Source organism: Emys orbicularis, chromosome 6 (assembly GCF_028017835.1).
Source record: "Emys orbicularis isolate rEmyOrb1 chromosome 6, rEmyOrb1.hap1, whole genome shotgun sequence".
Classification (NCBI taxonomy): domain Eukaryota; kingdom Metazoa; phylum Chordata; order Testudines; family Emydidae; genus Emys; species Emys orbicularis.
The window spans coordinates 107,087,978-107,107,378 of NC_088688.1; the positions used below are offsets into that span (position 1 = coordinate 107,087,978).

Genomic DNA, 19,401 nt, shown 5'->3' on the forward strand with positions numbered 1-19,401 from the left:
GTTTTTGTTTATATATGAGTGAGTGAGTGCATGCATGTAAAATATAGTTAAAGTTGGAACTGCTTTCTGTTTAAAGGATGATTCTTGAGTGCTCTAAAATCTGCATGCTTACTCAGGTTATCTTGAAATTTGCTGCACCCCATGAGGGTATGGATAGGATTGGTGATCCAAATTTGGGGTCATCTGACCAAGGGGTTCCTGAGATACAGTCCCCGGCAAAAACCAGCATTTTACAAAATCAACGAGTTCTTGTAAATTTTTGCACATAGCTAGGGCTCAACCCATGACTCTGTCCTCCAACTGATCTCAGTTGCTTGACATTTATCTTAGTTAATGCATGGCACCTGTTGCCCCTTTTGGGAACGCAATATTTAAAACCTTATTAAAGAGAGAGTTTTGCTCTCTAGAATGGTATGTGCCAAACACTCTCTCACCCCAAAACGATTGGATGTACATGTGTAGCAAGACTATACAAGAGGGTTTGCCGGCAGCCAGTTGTGTCAGTAATTTGGTGGTTCAGTGCGACATACTGTGGTCACTGAAGCTGAGTTGCACCTGCACTGTAAATTTTAATCCTATCCTTAGCAGAAATCGGAGATTGAACTGTATGCATATGTCAACAATTGACCTCTCTTAAGGGTTGTTTTGTTTTCTGGAAATGTGCCCTGCTAATTTGTATAGCTAACAGGTACAGGTAACTGTTTTCTGAAAAATAATAAATTACACATGCTCTGTGCAGATATGAGTGATTCCTGGGCATTTTGCTACTTGAGTCCCTCTCCCTTCCCTCTCCCCAAAAGGAAGCCAGGTTCTGGGGGTGCCCTGGCTCTATGGGAGAGAATCTGAGCCAATCTCCATGTATGTGTGCCAGGATCTGGGGGTCTCTGTTCTTCCAGGAGGAATCTGAGCCCCACTCACCACTCCCCCCACCCCAAGCTGAGATCTGAGAGGCTCCTGAAAGTAACACAGATTTAAACATCCAAAAAACTAGAAAATACAAAGTGAAAGTACATGCTGCCCCTATGTGTGGTGGAGTGGGTGGGGGCTGGCTTGGAGTCAGGGAGGACTGGGTGGGCTGAGGGCATGACTGGGGAGGCCTGGCCAGAATAGGGGAAGGGCTCTGCTGGGGGGAGCATAGTGAGGGCACAGGGCCTGGCTGGGTGTATAGCTCAACCTTTATAACCAAAGAAGTGTGTGACTCCCTAATAAGCTGCAGCCTGTGATATATGTATGCAGCAGCCGAAGGTGCTGGGCACAAGGAACAACTTTTATGTGCTAACGGCTTAATAGGATGGGAGAGGGAGGGTTATGAAAATATTGATGTGGCACCTATATGTTGCAGAGGATGGTGGGGGAGGGAGACGAAGAACAAGAGAGATACACTGGTCTTCTCTCGCATGCTTATAGTTACTGTAACCCAGTAGTTCTCCACCAAGGGTACCTGTACCCCTGTGGGTATGCAGAGGTCTTCCAGCGTTCATCAACTCATCTAGGTATTTGCCTAGTTTTACAACAGGCTACAGAAAAAGCACTAGCGAAGCCAGTACAAACTAAAATTTCATGTAGACAATGACTTGCTTATACTGCTCTATATACTATACACTGAAATGTAAGTACAATATTTATATTCCAATTGATTTATAATTATATGGCAAAAATGTGAAAGTAAGCAATTTTTCAGTGATAGTGTGTTGTGACACTTTTGTATTTTGATGTCTGAATTTGTAAGCAAGTAGATTTTAAGGGAGGTGTACTTTTGAGAGTACGCAAGAGAAATCAGAATTCCTGACAATAGTCTGGAAAGGTTGAGAGCCACTACTGTAACCAATGTGGAATAAAGCTGCCAAGATTTTGGGTAATAGTCCATGTCTGTGAGTTCTCTCCCTGTCCTGTTGGCAACTCCAAACATTTCAAAGCATAACCATCATCACCCTTCCACGATAGCAAATTGTACAGGAGTGGGGAGGAATGCGTAGGAATCACATATCATCCTTTACCTTTAGACTACAACAGCCTAACTCCTACAAAAGTAACAGCAAATGAACAAAAACTCCCACGAAAATTCCTTTTCTGTTCAAAACAGTGGGAGATTCACTGGCAAAAAACTTTGTTAAAGCAGAGGTAAGTTTGCCTGTTTGTCTTGTGCCCTTCCAGAACTTCATGTTCAGCAAAACTCAAACTTCTGAAAACCAGGAAATAACGAGTTAATTTAGATACTGTAATGGGTTGTGCTCTCCACCGTGGCGCCTCCTGCTGGTTGCTCCAGGAATTAGCTCTATCTATCAGCAGGGCGCCCTACTCTTATGGTGTCTCACTCTCCATCACTGCGTCTCTTCCCTGGGCCACTTCCCCATAGCCCTAGCACCCACTCAGCCCTTGTTTCAAGACCTGCAGTCTGGCAGGGTCAGCCAGAGCTCCCACTGCCTTGCTACCCTGCCCAGAAACCCTGCCCAGCACTGCTCTGTCCAGGGTGCCGCTCCTTCTACCAGGAGACAGTCCTCCTCCCTTGCTGGTCAGGGGGAGACTCCCCTCTTCTCTGTGCTGCAGCCTTTATATAGGGCTCAGCCTGGCCCTGATTGGCTGCCCATCTGCACAGCCTCTCTGGCCTACTTTAACCCATTTTCTCCTGGAGTGGGGCAGCCGCCCCGCTACAGATACCAACACAGCCTTAACTGAGCCCTCTTTGAGCAATGCCCTAATACTCCTGTAATACACATTCTCGCACTTTCAGATAGTACACATCACTCAGGAAATAGGGTACATGACCAGAATTTAATGTCCTCTCTTTGCTAAGGCAAAATTTTTGTTTAGGTGAGCTGTTCTGTACAGGAGCTACGTACACCTGTCCTACACTCAAACAGTGAGCCAGCCCCACAGAAACTAACTTGCTATATATTACAACCATTTCATCCTCTTTTACAGCCCCTTCACTCTTACCACAGAATTACATGTGACAATATACTTTAATTTACCCAACATTAAACCCAGAGAGTACTCTCATATACCACCTCACTGCTAATAATCTCCATGGCAAAGAGGTCCCTGTACAATGCTACTGATATAACAGCACTCTGTGCTGAATTGAGGCTTACTGGATCTCTCCAGGTATGCATACACCTCTTCCCTTTGATCACACACGGGAGGACAATGAGGCTCTCAGACCCCCCCTCTGAGAGGAAGGGTCTCCCAGATATCGCAATCTCAGCTTTGCCAAGCTTCTCCAAACTAATGCTTCTATTCAGTACGGCTATATTTAACACAATTACTGCAGGTGGAATGCATGCTGATAGTTCCTAGTGGCTATTGATGTGGATACAGCAGCAAAATGAGGACAGACACATGCATGGACTGCACAGGCTACAACTTTTATTAAATTTTAACACAGGAGAGGGACGCTACCTGTCCATCACCCTAACTCCCCTATACCAGACATTTAATTGGTTCCAATGCAGGAGTTATAGGGTTCCAATGCAGGAGTTACTTACCATGTAACCCATAACTAGAGCCAGGGCTACAGGGCTCCTTACTGTATAATCCATAATGCAGGGTACGCTCTCCTTAGCCTTACTCCAGGACTCTGCTCTCTCTGAGTCCAAGCACACACCCCTCCTCCACGAGGATCAGAGGGTGCATCAGGATGGGGATCTTGTACTGCAAGGGCCACAAGGTCTGACCTTGGCCCACAAAGGCCACAAGGGCTCACCCTATCACATGAGCCCAAAGCCCATCATCAACATCCCAGATCTTTTACCTCTGGGAACCGTTCGTTTGATTTTCTTAACTGCACTGGAAACCGGCTGCAGTTGCGACAAATAAACACCACCCAGCACCTTAGTTAGGTACCATGTGCATTCCTACTTAACTTGCTGTGGCTTGAAGGTGCTGTGAGGAAGGCAAATAATTCCCTGGTCCTCTGCCATTTGACTCATGGGAGAAAAAAATCCTTCCTGATGCCCTAAACAGGTGATCTGCTAGATCCTCAGCATCTGTCAGACTGGGTTCCCACTCCTAGTTTGGGTGGGTAGGGTGGGCTGCTGGAACAGAGCCAAAAGAGGCTCCACCTGGTCTCTACGCTGAGCAAAATCTTGGGAGCTAGGGAATGAATGCTGGCCAATCAATACCCTTCTCCCCCAGCCAGCCGGTGGGTGCCAGAGACTCGCAGGGAAGGAGCTACCTATTATCCCCTGGCGAGTGTCTCCCTCCTTTGCTACTGGACTGTCCTCTTTCACTGCCCCATCAAGTTCCCCCACCAGTTGCTGCAGGTGGATGGCATTTGCCATCTCCAGGAAGGCCAGAGTTAAAGTTGTGTTTACTGTGTATTGTCTGGTTTTCAGAAGTTGTTTTTGCTGGTTACACTGTTCTGGAAGGGCAGAAAACACCATTGGGCAAACATAACTCTACTTTTTGGTGCTGAAGAATATGGATGTATTTTTTTTAATTTGTTAGTTTGGCTAAAATGCATAAGATCTGTATGTTTGCCCCAGGTCTAAAGACAGCATGTACCATGCCCTTGGCTATAGCACTATTTTAGTTATGCAGGCTGCTATGACCTTCGAGCACCAGGATATCCAAATGGGGATTTCTACAATGAAGGAAGCTTTACACACCTGCCAAAGGTAAGCCTGAGTAATTTACATTTTGACAGATATTAAATACAATAGGCATTCATATGTGTCAAGTTTCTACTTTGTCAGCACCAAATCAGTACTTGACCATCGTTCCAAAATGGAGCAAGCATGATGGGAGATTAAGTTGGGTAGGACAGAACAAAGCATATTATGGAACTAGGTATTGTGGTAGATCCTGAAGACTCAATTGAGATCAGGTATTTGTAAACTCAAATGTTAATTAAGTGTCTAACTAGCCACGTAGACAAGCAAATAGGCAGTTTCTACATGCAGTTACAGTAATTCCGTATGCAATTTGGGCACAGGATTTCATGCAGCCCTTGTTTTCTGATTGTTTGAAAATACGGTATTCAGTGCTTTTCCTGGTGTCATTGTGGATATCCTATCCTCTTGTATTGTTGTATTCATAGATGGACCAAATATTTTGACCTGAACCTTCACCCAAAAATGAACCAACCTTTTTGGTCTTGAAATTTCAAACATTTTGTTTCCTTTACAGTAAACATATGTGCACACTCCCCCTCCAGTTAACCTATTTTGTGCCTTTCTTTGCTTCCTGGTTTTGACTGGAAGTGAGAGGACTGAAATAACCTGAGCAAAGCTGTCCTCTACTGGAATTTTTGCAAGGGAGGTGGATCTTGCAAAATATCTAGACAAGAGGTTGATACATCTTCAGATTAAAATCTTCTGAATTTATGTTCTTTGCTGACCCTATTGAGACATTGTGGCCCTATAGTTAGGGCATAGCACTAACAATCAAGAAATGTAGCCTCTATTTCTGCCTTTGCCATGGACTTGATTTGTCAACTTGGTGTGTGACAGTGTTTAATACTCTCAGCAATAGGAAAAAGCAAACTGGGAGAAACATATCAGGTTTACATTTACATTTACAACAGCTAGTTGCAAAACATCCAGTCTAGGGCTGCAGCTTCTCGTCTTTGCCAAATTTAAAGGGCAAACCCACAGAAAGGCATGATGAGAAACGTGTTCCCATAAGAAGGCAGTCTTCATTGGGGAAAAATTGTAGGAAGCAAGAATTACCAAGGAAGGTGTCTGCTTTTGTTGTGTATGTCAGCACTTGCATCATATTGTACAAATAGGCCTTAATTTTCAAAGGTTCTCAGTTTGGAGTTCCCAGCTTTAGATACCTAATACACCTCTACCCTGATATAACGCTGTCCTCGGGAGCCAAAAAATCTTACTGCGTTATAGGTGAAACCGCGTTCTATCGAACTTACTTTGATCCGCCGGAGTGCGTAGCCCCGCCCCCCCGGAGCACTGCTTTACCGCGTTATATGCAAATTCATGTTATACCGGGCCGTGTTATATCGGGGTAGAGGTGTACCTGTTTTTCAAATGTGTTCAGTGTCCACCCCTCCAGCTGAATTCATTGGGGGCTACATGTGCTCAGCATGTCTGAAAATCAGGCCCCTATTGGTATCTCAGATTGGGCACTCAGAAACTGAGGCATGCAAAATTAAAATCCATTTGTTCAAAATCCAGACCTTAACTACACCCTTCTCTATTACAACACCCTGATTCATCCCCAGAGCATTCTACACCTTCTCTATTACAACACCCTGATTCATCCCCAGAGCATTTTCCATTCTGTGCATTGAAGAAGGAGACGGTCCTGTGGAAAAAAATGTGTATGATCATGTAATTATATACACCAAGGGGGGCAAATTAAGGTTGCATGGGCTCCTAGGCTTCTGTGTATGTCAAGAATGGGGATATATACTAAACTGTAGCCCTGTAGTAAGTAACATTCCTTTTTTTAAAGAATGATTATAAATCTCTCTCTCTAAAGTTTGGGGGTGTTAATAATCACAGTGTATTGAGATAAATGTGAATGGCTGTTGAAATTCACTTATCCTATGTTGTTTTTGTTCTCCCATGGCTGGCCGACATAGATTCAGGAAAAGAAGCACAGTGGTAGAGTCTTTGTCCAGTCTGGTTTCTAAACAGTCAATGGATCAGCTGAGTGAAGGTAAGAGAAATAAGAGGCATTTTCTGAAAACATATCTGAATAACCATTTTGTGAAAAACAACATACAAATAGATGCAGTTTTGTGATTTAAGTGACCTTCTTAATAAAGAAAAGATGGTATAGGTGAAGTTTTCCCCCTCGTATCCAAATACTGGGGACACCTCTAATAACAAAAAGATACTCATTCAAGGTGGATATTTTGATGTACACACGTTCCTCTAATGCAGCATTTCACAAAATGGGGGGTGCTAATGATTATACTAGAGAGGCCCTAGAGATGCATAAATTGAGATGGATCTGCCTTTGACAATGTATGGTTGGGTTGAAGGGGAAAGTGATGAGTTTAATTTTCCTGAAGTGGGGTTCAGTTTCCAAAAGTTTTGGAATAACATCTGATAATTTCAAGGGTTATGAGTTTGAGTTTTTAATATGTGTGTATATTACTGGCAATTGTAATATTGTGTTCCTGTTGCTTTTCATCATTTCCGGAAATAAGGCCTTTGGAAGGTGGTACTTCAGCAAATCATGTGATGGCCCTGAAAATGTTTAACTGCATGCACTGTAACAACTCTCTTAATTGCTTTATCTCACACCGCACAAACTTAATTTAAGCATTCTCCTTGGCTAAAAGCTGTGGCCCGCTGCTACAAAAGCTATATATGAAATAGCACAGTGATCCTCAACACAGAAAGGTGTCAGGTTTTTTTGGCTGCTTTTTATGGATATTTGTATCCTGTCCTTTGCTGGTTGCTACAGTTTTTTCATAGAAATAAATGACATGCAACTCAACTTGTACAGCTCATTTTTCTGGTAGATGGTTTACACCTCAGCCTTTAAAGTACATGTTATCATAGAAATTTTGTTGAATCAAATACCCCTGAACTTTCAGTAGGTTTGAGATTTACATCTGAAGTATGAATTTTGACTGTTAAGGGAAACAGATGGCCCTATGTCTCCATAAACCAATAAAAAGTCCATTTTGAGTTTCATGCCTGGTGTATGTGCTTGAATATCACCAAAAGCCAAATTGTCACTTAATCTAAATAATAGTGTGTTCACTCAGTGTGTAGAGTCAATACATTATTTAATTTTCCTCACTGTAATTTTGGTTTACATTCTTAAATACCTAGTTGCTTGAAGTAGAGCCTGTTTTGAGTTATACCAGAGGTCGGCAATCTTTCAGAAGTGGTGTGCCAAGTCTTCATTTATTCACTCTAATTTAAGGTTTCGCGTGCCAGTAATACATTTTAACATTTTTAGAAGATCTCTTTCTATAAGTCTGTAATATAGAACTAAACTATTGTTGTATGTAAAGTAAATAAGGTTTTTTAAATGTTTAAGAAGCTTCATTTAAAATTAAATTAAAATGCAGAGCCCCCCCGGACCAGTGGCCAGGACCTGGGCAGTGTGAGTGCCACTGAAAATCAGCTTGCGTGCCGGCTTTGGCACCCGTGCCATAGGTTGCCTACCCCTGAGTTATACGTTCCAAAGATTCAGCATATAATACAGCACTCACCATTTGATAGATGTTACCTTCATTTAAAATCCAAGCGGCCTTGTTTATTTCCCTGAACATATTAAAAATTGTATCAAAAAAGGAGAAATTTATATTTGATCATAAATGTACAGGATTTACAAGGAATAGTATTTTAAAGAACAGTTCTGATTTATGAAATATTCTGAGCTTCTGACACTTTCACTTATAGTAAGTGTTTTTGTAATTTTTGACTGTATAACTATTGCAGTATAATAAAATATTGGGAATAGAGACAAATAGAGATTTATTATTTTTCATTTATGTAATAAATGGAGTACACATACTGCAGTGAAGTATCTCTATTTGTTGCCTTTCTAAGGAATCTACTACCATGGGATCTAAGTGCATGTGTAAGAATTTTGCTTCTTTCAATTTTAATAATTCTGTACTGTTTAAAATTTAATTTTATGAAATGTCTGTCTTGTAATCAGATTGTAGGTAAGATAAGGGACTTCTAATGATTGAATCTTTCTTTATTCATGCCCACTTGTTTTCCATTTAATGAGTTAGTTGATGTAGTGATGATGGAGAAGTGGGCTCAAATGGTGACTGATGGCAGACATTATACATGAAAATGATCACGATGGTCTCCTAATTTTTAAGGATGCCATTTTTCTACAGCTCACTATTGCAGTACAAGTTGGCAGTTGCCACACAGGGCAAGTCAGTGCTGAAATAGTGGGGCTAGCCCCATCCCTCCAGAGTCTATCCCTCCACCTGTAGGGTCCGCTCAATCCTCCTCTCTCCTCCAGCCCACCCCCCCCGTCCATCCTTGGGGCCCCTCAACCTCCCTCTCCTTCAGCACCCCGCCAGCCCACCCCAACCTGCAGTCTCTTGGAGGGAGTACAGGACAATTTGCTGAACAGTATCAAATGCTATAGGATGAGAATGAACATACATACCCTGCAGAGGTATCATACCATACCAGAGCAACGAGTGATGTCTGAATACTGTGTGCTGGACTGAAGCCTAATTGGAAGGGGTCTAGGTTGTTGGCTGAAGACAGGTGACATAGAAGACTGATTTTAGCTAGCTTTTCATCTAGTTTTTTTGACAGGTTTTTGAGTGGTTTGAAAGTTAACAACAACAAAACAAATTATTTTGTTGTCAAAATTGTTTTAGTTCCATTGATTGACAAATACTGCATTTGAATGTAAACAAAAATACTGTGTCTGCAATAAATAATTTAAGGCTTCCTTTGTTCCTTTTCTTTTTTCTTTCTTTTTTAATAGAGGAAATGCATGCAGAAATCTGTTATGCTGAATGTTTGCTACAGAAAGCAGCACTCACATTTGTACAGGTAATGTCTGTTCTTCACTTCAGATCTCTCTGTGAATGTGCAGGTTAGCAGAAAATGCAAGTAATCATCCAACAAGAGCACTCCACTCACAAAAGATGTAATGTTTTGCACACACAAAAAAGGCTATGCAATGAATAAATGTTTATTTAATAGGAAATAACTGAAAATGCAACATATGATATCCTACCCTACAATTTGTTTTCCATTTAGATATATTATTTAAAATATATCTATGTATCTGCTCACCCTAATCCCTTTGTCCTGTGGTCTAAGGCTAGGTCTACACTACCCGCCTGAATCGGCGGGTAGAAATCGACCTCTCGGGGATCGATTTATCGCGTCCCGTCGGACGCGACAATCGATCCCCAAATCGACGCTCTTACTCCACCAGCGAAGGTGGGAGTAAGCGCCGTCGACGGGAAGCCGCAGAGGTCGATTTTGCCACCGTCCCTACAGCGGGGTAAGTCGGCTGCGATACGTCAGCTATTCTCGTAGCTGAATTTGCGTATCTTAAATCGACCCCCCCCTGTAGTGAAGACGTAGCCTAAGACATGTTGTTATTCCAGTTCATGACACTGATGCACCGTAGTTAAGTATACACCAGACACTGGTCACTACTTTATGAGTATCAGGAGGGTGGAAGATTCCTGTGATTCACCTATCCAACAGTCCATTGCTGTACATAGATGAAGCAGATGGGAACTTCCTTTCTGACTAGCACTATTTCAGCTGATGCTGATCACATAGCAGCATCTCCTTTTTTGTTCTTTGGTTCAAGTCACTTTCCACATACAGTTGAAACAGTGTTAGCCACCTTATAGGAATGCATTACAATCATAAGCTATTTGTGTTCACGTTGGGTTTATTGTGAGGCATATAGCCTGAAGCCAAGTGTCTTCACCAACTGTGATTTGCATCAGTAGCCTACTAATGCCCACCCTGAAGTGGTTTATTACTGTTAGAGAATGGCTCATAAATTTTACAAGCCTGTTGTAAAAACCACTTGTAGGTGAGTCTGTGAAAACCTAATCTATCTTTCCATAATGAAAAGCAATTCCTAGTAAAATGAAGAGAAAATAATAGGGGCGAGGTTGTAAAATATTTGGGGGTGGGTAGGTGCAGCGCTCTTTTTTTTTTTTTACCGTCATCTGGTATATTTGGACCCCTGCCCTTCTCCGAACGCTCAGCAGCTATTTCACAAGCAATTTTTTCACCCACAAGCCAACATTAATTAGCGTTGTTTAATATAAATTAGTTTGTACTACTATAGTTTTTGCACTAGAAAAATGAGTTAAGTTGGCTGAAAGGGCCACACCCTTTAAGGAGAGGGAGTGGTTTAAAACTCTCATTTTTTCTCCTTCAGCCTATTCTTCCCATTTCCCCCAACTCCAATGTGATTACTCATATGTGTAAAATTAAGCATGTGCCTAAATGTTTGCAGGCTCAAGGTCTTAAAATAAATATTAATTAAGGAGAAAAAATCAAACTAAAACAAAACACCCAGCAACCCATCAGTAGATTTAACTGAAGAGAGAATCTTAAAAAAGCTAAATGAATTTGGATGTTAAGCCTTTGTAGAATGAAATTTTTCTGTGGGAAAATTCAAAATAAAGAGCAGGTATAGTTACATTTCTATAGAAAGTAACATATAATGTATTGGGAAATATCTGTTGTTTTGCTGTCCTACAGCAACCCAAGGCAAGTTGGAGTTGCTACTGATCAGCGCGTGGAATTCATCTGGTTAGGGGACACTGTGGGATGTCATCCCTACTGTTCTCTACTCATGTATACATATTTTAGAACGCATACTTCAGAAACTCTTTCTAAAAAGTTCCTATAGCACCATCTGGTGGTGAATTTCTTGTTTCAGTCAATATGTTGCTGAAGTGCTTTCTTCTCTCTTAGCCCTATTTTTTGTTGATTTTAACTTCTTTTTAACTTGTTTTTTATTTAAAGCATGTCATTCAAATTACACAGAAGAATGTCTCCTGGACAATTCAGCATATACCATATAATCATTTATAAGACTAAAGTTAATTACTGTAAAAATGTTTTTCTGTTTGTTAAATTTTACATATTTATTAGAGTCATTGTCAAAAGAAAGATTTAGTTAAAAGGAAATAATTTCTTAGAAATATGTTATGCACAACTTCATAAAGGGAAACAAATTGCACATTTTTGCACACAAAAATTGTTTTTTTCCAGGATGAAAATATGATCAACTTTATCAAAGGTGGCCTCAAAATTAGGACAAGTTACCAAATATACAAGTAAGTTGTTACATTACGTGTGGTCACATTTAGCCCTGGGGTAAGCAGGTGCAATTTCATTAATGCCATATTCTTAAAAAAAAATCACACTGCGCTAATCATTTGTTGTCATCACCTCTAATTTGTATTTTCTTTTTCCTCTCTGAATTAAAAGAGAATGTCATCAGGTGCTACAGATGACTCAGGGCAACAAAAATAAAAATGAAACCTACCATCAGTTTGAAGGAGGAGTAAAACTTGGAATAGGAGCATTCAATTTGGTATGTTTTTAGTTTTTCAACCTGTAAAGAGACCATTAGGTCGAATCTAATTTACTGGAGTTTATATGGACATAATGTTCTATATTAGGTTATTTACTTTACAGAAATGAAAGTTTAGTCTATAAAGTGCCATCACTTTAGAAATTAGACAGTCTTGTAGTGCAGAGTGGGTAGATTTTGCAGGCTCATGTGGTGACCTTGTGGAACCTTTATTCAAAGTGGCAGTAGAAGTGGTGACTTCCTGCATGCCTGCTATTTTTTACGACTTCCTAATCTATTTTTTAAAAAACATATTGAACATAGAAACTCCTGTGTCTGCATTGTGTGCTGAAGTTACTGTTAAAGAAAAAATACTATTTCTAACAATATATAAAAGCAATATACTGCAGCCATCACTAGATAAGCTAGTATGGACATCTGTATTTTAATACTTTTATTGTTGTAGCCTGTCCTTACGTGCCTTCCTTTTGCAGCAGTGACATATTAGGGAATTTCTATGGCGTGAGTTAATCAGGAGGTCAAACTAAGGCTTGGTCTATACTACGGGGATAGGTCGAATTTAGCCGCGTTAGGTCGATTTTAAAATGAATGCGGCCGCACAACCAACCCCGTTCCCTCGACTTAAAGGGCTCCTAAAATCGACTTCTGTACTCCTCCCCGACGAGGGGATTAGCGCTAAAATCGACCTTGCTGGGTCGAATTTGGGGTAGTGCGGATGCAAATCGACGGTACTGGCCTCCGGGAGCTATCCAGAGTGCTCCAATGTGACCGCTCTGGACAGCACTTTGAACTCCGATGCACTAGCCAGGTACACTGGAAAAGCTCCGGGAACTTTTGAATGTAATTTCGTGTTTGGTCAGCGTGGCGAACTCAGCAGCACTCAGCAGCACAGGTGACCATGCAGTCCCAGAATCGTAGAGCGTAGAATGTTTCTGCGCTCCTCCTATCATCTCCGTCCCTGAGGTTATCGCAGATTAGAAGGTGAAAAAAATGCACTCGCAGTGACATGTTTTCCGAGCTCATGCAGTCCTCCCACACTGGTAGGGCACAACTTAATGCATGGAAGCATTCAGTGGCAGAGGCCAGGAAAGAATTAAGTGAGCGCGAAGAGCGGAGGCAGGATGCAATGCTGAAGAAAGCCAGCAAGAGCACAGACCCCCGCTGCATCCACTGTATAACCGCCTACCCTCCTCCCCATGTTCCATAGCCTCCTCACCCAGACGCCCAAGAACGCGGGGGGGAGGCTCCGGGCACCCAGCCACTCCACTGCAGAGGATGGCCAAAGCAACATAAGGCTGTCATTCAAACAGTTTGATTTTTAGTGTGGCTACAATAAGCAATGTGGTCGTGTCCTTCCCTCCTCCCCAACCCACCTTGTCCGTTATCTCATTTTTTTTAATTAATAAAGAAAGACTGCATGGTTTCAAAACAATAGTTACTTTATTTCGGAGGGGGGAGGGTGGTTGGCTTACAGGGAATTAAAATCAACCAAGGGGGCGGGTTTGCATCAAGGAGAAACACACACAACTGTCACACCGTAGCCTGGCCAGTCATGAAACTGGTTTTCAAAGCCTCTCTGATGCGCAGCGCGCCTTGCTGTGCTCTTCTAATTGCCCTGGTGTCTGGCTGCTCAAAATTGGATGCCAGGCGATTTGCCTCAACCTCCCACCCGGCCATAAACGTCTTCCCCCTTACTCTCAGATATTATGGAGCACACAGCAAGCAGCAATAACAATGGGAATGTTGGTTGCTGACCTAGTCAGCAAACCGCGCCAGCGAGCTTTTAAAGTGCGTGAGGGTGAGCTGAGTGGGCTCCATGCCTGCCGTGGTATGGCGTCTGCATGGGTAACCCAGGAAAAAAGGTGCGAAATGATTGACAGCCGTTGCTTTCACAGAGGGAGGGGCGACTGATGACATGTACCCAAAACCACCCGCGACAATATTTTTGCCCCATCAGGCATTGGGAGCTTAACCCAGAATTCCAATGGGTGGTGGAGACTGCGGGAACTGTGGGATAGCTACCCACTGTGCACCGCTCCGTAAGTCGATGCTAGCCACGGTCGTGAGGACGCACTCCGCCGACTTAATGCGCTTAGTGAGGACATACACAATCGACTGTATAAAATTAATTTCTAAAAATCGACTTCTATAAAATCAATTTAATTTCGTAGTGTAGACATACCCTAAATGATCACAATGGTGCCTTCTGGCCTTACAATCTATAAATCTAGGTGTCTGCACTAGTAATTTATTTCAAATTTTTGATCATTTCATTACCACCCATGTTAATAACAGTGAGAATACTAGTGTAGACTAGTTGCTCTCATGTTAACCACTATGTCATTTAATGCTATTTAAAGGAGTCCTAAAATACCAGCAGCTGGTGGCAGCCTGATTATACTAGCATTCCTTGTTGCTACCATCAGTGGAGGTTCCCCAGTAGGAAATTTGAAGGGAAAAAAAGTCTAATCTAGACAAACAGACCAATTATAAACTGAACTGATCCTCTCCAGCACTGGCCTTCAACTAGACCTTCTTTGATATGTTTACTAAAAAGTTGTTTGCTAACCTTAAAAGTTTTCCATTGTGTTCCATATGGGGCAAAGATTGATGAAAAGGAAGTGTGTGTGTGTGTGTGTGTGTGTGTGTGTGTATATATGTTCATAATGAAAAGTTACACTTACCTGCAGTGTTCTTTTTGTACAACTGGTTCCATCCTTACAAAATAGGCACAAAGAGAACTTTCCAAGGTGACAGTGTTAAATCATCTGATTGGGAATGCTAAAATGTTTTTTAAAGCAGGAATGAAAAAAGGAATATTTAGATGCTGGTGCTACCACAATAGAAATAATAATATAGGCACTGTAGTCAATATAAAAATATTTCCCCCTCACCCAAAATAACACACAATTTATTGGCACTGCTAATCAACCTGAAATAAGAAGTCATCATCTTGAGAAAGCACGGAGGTGTGGTGTAGACTTGTGGCTTCCATGATGCAAGACCAAGTGGGAGCTGAAATGGTGTCACACACGTAAAGTGGTTGCACAATACCTGATGATGCATGTATACTTCAAGATTTTTTTAAAAGTGTATTTATATTTGTATTTTGATATTTTTCACTTTTTTTATGCTAATTGAAATGGCATTTGGTGCTACTTTTGTTGGTTGTAGATTTATAGCAGGTTTTAGAATTTGTTTTCTTTCGAATATTGCACATAAAGTTTGTATATCTCATTAAACTCGCATTTTTTTCTCTTTGTTTGATATTGCAGATGCTGTCCCTTTTACCAGGAAGGATTCTCCGACTTCTAGAATTTATTGGGTTTTCTGGCAATAGGGTATTAAATTTGTTTTTAAAATGTCAGTGCTTTCTCCGATGGAGTGTGGAGGGGGTTAATTTTAAATATGTAAAGTGAAAGGTTCAGTACATTTAAGTCAGCTTTTTTACATTTGGTCTTTTAAATGCCCATCAAAAATATTAATGATAGGTAAAAATTGTTCCTCTAGGTACACACTGAGCAAATGATAGTGCATAAGTTCCACCACTCCAGGACTAGCCTTGGGAGACAGTACCTTTGAGGCTCAGTTTCCTTCCTACTTCCCCATGGCCCTCAAGGAGAGGGTAGTAATTTTCTGCTGGCCTAAACCAGCAATAAATTCCTACGTTCTCCACACCAGCCATTAGAAGTGTAGCCCAGGCCCTATCTATTTCCCACTCCTCCTGCTCTGGGAGGAAGGATTTGTGAGTGCACGGCACTACCTTACTCATGTGTGCCCAATCCCAAGAGTATGGGGCCTACTCAGAGGCATAAGGAGGGTTCATAATCCTTCTTTCCCCCCCCAGGTGGCAGAGTACTCCAAGTCTTCAGCTAGCTCTTTATGTACATATCCTCTCCTCATGTACATTCCTTTTAAAACTCCCTTCCGCCTTTCTACCTACAATAAATGATTTAAATAAACAATATAAAAATTAATGTTAGGTAGCTAAATTTCAAGATGTGCATGGGACACAACTGAGTCACTATAGGATCGTATTACTGTTACCTTTCCCACAGCTATTGCTTGTCATAGGTAAAATGAGGCTGTAAGCTATTCATGACTGGGTAATTGTTTTTTACAACAACAGATAAAAAGACAAAGTACACCCTAGGGTCCTATCAGAATAATAATAATAATTAATAATCCAGAAGGAATCAAAGCTGAACCCTTTTGAGATATTATCATCACAACTTGTTAAGCTACAGAAAAATTTAGGCACTGTACCAAACATCTAAACATTAGAACTCCTTTTAAACAAACACCTGTTCAAAAAGCAAAATTGTTAAACTCAAATTTGTGCACACGGATGTTGAACTTCATATTCTAAGAGCCTTTATTGTATGGAGAAGCTCTGAGCTAGCCTGACTGCTCCCAAAGAGAGTCGAGCAGGCATGGCATGGGCAGGGAGCAGCTGCTCAGACTCTTCACAGTCAGAAGCTGTGGAAACTGCAGGTGGGGCAGAGACTTTATATAAATGAGCTCCCTGCTTCCCTGACCGGGTCTCCATGGATTATAATACTTCTGTTCAGCATTCAGAGGACCTTGGGAGCTGCTGCAAATGGGGCATAGAAGTGGGGGTGGGATCTGTCAGGGTAGCAGTTCAGTGAGGGCCTCCCAAAATATTAGCTGATGATGGAAGAGGGTTGAGTATTTCAGGGGTCTGTGGAGGAATTGCTGCAAAAGGGTGGAGAGGAGGAGGGTCCCTGCCTCAGTGTGTCAGTGAGGAAGGTGAACATGAGTGGAAGGTTTCTGCCTAGGGATAGAGGTGAGAAGCGGGAGTATTTCATTGTGTGTTGGATTCCTGTCTGAATGCATATGGGGTACAGGTGTGAAGGGGAATGTTGGGGAGGTCCCCAGCCAGTGGATGGGGCCGAGAAGGGAAAAGGACACCTGGGGCTTGATCCTGCAAGGTGCTGAGTGCTCTGTTCCCATTCTAGTAGTGGATTTAAGCACATTCTTAACTTTAAGAAGGGGACTAGTCCCATTGATTAATCCCATTGCTCCTCCCAGGTTCTACTCTGGGAGAGTGGGTCATTCAGGATTTGGGCCAGGTAATAAATTAGGAGATCAGTATCCCTAAAAGGAAAAATGAAGAAATGATTGAAATTTCTGTTAAAATTTGACTGCTTAAAATTATATCATTTTTATTAAATTACCACCTTAATCTATTTGATAGCTAAATCTCTACATATTTGTGATTCCTATAGAAATTGGGCCTCCATCAGCTGCGGGAAGGTGCTTCTGGTGGCAGTTTGAGGGCCATACTGTGTACTTTTACCCTGTTGGTATATCATACTTACGTCTCTTTAATCCTTGGTAAGAACTGGAATTCATTATTCCTGGATTATGTGACATTGTGAACATATTGTGAAATATGAAATGTGAAATATTTCATACTCTTTTGTAAATTTCTATTGACCCACTGTTCAGAAAAAAAATGGAATATAGGGATTATTAAATTTATATTAGGACATTATGTAATTTAATGCTGAAAATATTGAAAAATAGCTAGGGGAACAAATGTGTACTACTATATTAAACATTTTTTTTATCTGCTTGCCTCTTCCTCTGTGTGTGTGTGTGTGTGTGTGTGTGTGTGCGTATACACACACACACACACACACACATACATACATACATACATACATACATATCTGTGTGTTTGTGTATACAGATACATGTGTATATACACACACACACTTTTGTCTGTTTATAGGCCTCCCTAGATCTGAAGGGAGAAGACAGGAGGGATGGAGAGAAAGAAACACAAAGATGATTACCTTTTATTTTTATTCGCTTCCCCCGCCCCCCATGAAGTATATCTTCAAGCTCATACCTGTCAAACACACACATTTCACAAAGATTGCTGGGGCATACAAGCCAGATAGATGCTGAACCAAAAGGCAGAGCCTGATGAGGCCATAGACAGGGAATTTGGGATGGTACTCTAGTTAGAAGGTCAGGAATGTCTGTGGTATGAAGCCCTTGGAAGTTCAGGCACCTATCAAATTGCTCAGGTCACTTAGGCTTAAAGTCAAGCTTAGGTTTACCTGTGTTCCTGATGTATATTTGCATCTTTTAATTTGTGAATATTCCTCCCATTTTTCTAGACTTGTCAGGAAATTTAGAAATTTGTCATTTCGCCCCAGTACCATCTGCTGTTGATTATTGAGATGAAAATTAGGAAGTGAGGGGAATGAGGAAGTTTTTGTACCAGGGACATTTATTACCCTGAAGGCTATTAATGGTTCCAGGATGTGATTTTGTTTTTCAATGAAACTCAATATAATAAAATAATTAACTTTCTCCTTTTATATAGCTGAAGACTGTTCACTAATCTACTGAAACTGTAATGTAATTTGGAGATTAATCTGTAAAAATCTGCTTTGTTCTGGTGAGACTGAGGTTCTTTTGTGATGATTGTAGGTATAGGGGAAGCCAACCTTCAGGAAGCAGAGACTCTTCTTGAACCCTACCTCCAGAAGTTTCCAAATGTGCGTACTCTTGATAAATTTTACAAAAACAAGTTATAAATACTCCTGTGATTAAAGTAGGGATTATGTATTTGCTTTTTCTTTTCCTCTCAAGGGTTCCATCATTTTGTTTTATGATGCCAGAATAGATATACTGAAAGGAAATTTTGAAAAGGTAATTAATTGTTATTCATTTATTATTATTTTTTTATTAGCATAGTTCTAGATTTGTGTATTGTGTAACACTTTGGGTCAAATTCAGTGCTTGCCTTGCTCAACTGAGTAGTCCCATTGATTTTAATTGGACAGATCTCTCTGGTTTTCTCTCCATTTGGGTTTGGGAAATGATGATATTATAGAGTTTACTCCAGCCCTTAAGGTGGAACAGTTTCACAGTCTGGGTGATGAATTAATTTGCCCTGCCTTTGTGAAGTTCTCCAGTACCTAGCCCATTTATTTGCCCAAGGTGCTGGGGAGAGGATTTGGCTCATTAGTTAGCTAAGTAGCCATAGTTCTCATGTTGTACTGTAATTAGCAAAATTATCATTTCCCTCTGTCATTATTCTATTTTACTGAAATGAACTGTAGGCACAGTCAAAATTCCAAGAATGCATTGCTGCTCAGCAAGAGTGGAAACAGATTCATCATCTCTGTTATTGGGAACTGATGTGGTGCTACTCATTCCAGCAGAACTGGCTTCAAGCATATCGGTATGCAGACCTGCTCTGCAAAGAGAGCAGGTGGTCTAAGGTAAATGGGCAGGTGGACATTATGATGATATGGCAGTAGCCACTCCGTAGTTAAGGGTGCATTTCAGTTTCCATAATGAGCCCAATTTAAATCCATAAACAAAAGAATATTGGCCTTAAAAATGTAGGTTCAGTCTGTGATGGAAGTAGAA

The 19,401-nt window shown here is 41.2% G+C and overlaps 1 protein-coding gene across 1 annotated transcript in view; it reads left to right on the forward strand.

Moving 5' to 3' along the window:
- Window positions 1–4,484: 4,484 nt before the first annotated feature.
- TTC39B (tetratricopeptide repeat domain 39B) overlaps window positions 4,485–19,401 on the forward strand; it is a 37,201-nt gene continuing 22,284 nt past the window's right edge. Inside the window, exons 1-10 of the mRNA XM_065406315.1 lie at window positions 4,485–4,616; window positions 6,542–6,618; window positions 9,388–9,455; window positions 11,661–11,725; window positions 11,880–11,985; window positions 15,261–15,326; window positions 17,235–17,343; window positions 18,454–18,521; window positions 18,616–18,675; window positions 19,089–19,250. Coding sequence (XP_065262387.1) covers window positions 4,498–4,616; window positions 6,542–6,618; window positions 9,388–9,455; window positions 11,661–11,725; window positions 11,880–11,985; window positions 15,261–15,326; window positions 17,235–17,343; window positions 18,454–18,521; window positions 18,616–18,675; window positions 19,089–19,250 — 900 coding nt within the window. The 5' untranslated portion in view covers window positions 4,485–4,497. The remainder of the gene's footprint in view (window positions 4,617–6,541; window positions 6,619–9,387; window positions 9,456–11,660; window positions 11,726–11,879; window positions 11,986–15,260; window positions 15,327–17,234; window positions 17,344–18,453; window positions 18,522–18,615; window positions 18,676–19,088; window positions 19,251–19,401) is intronic.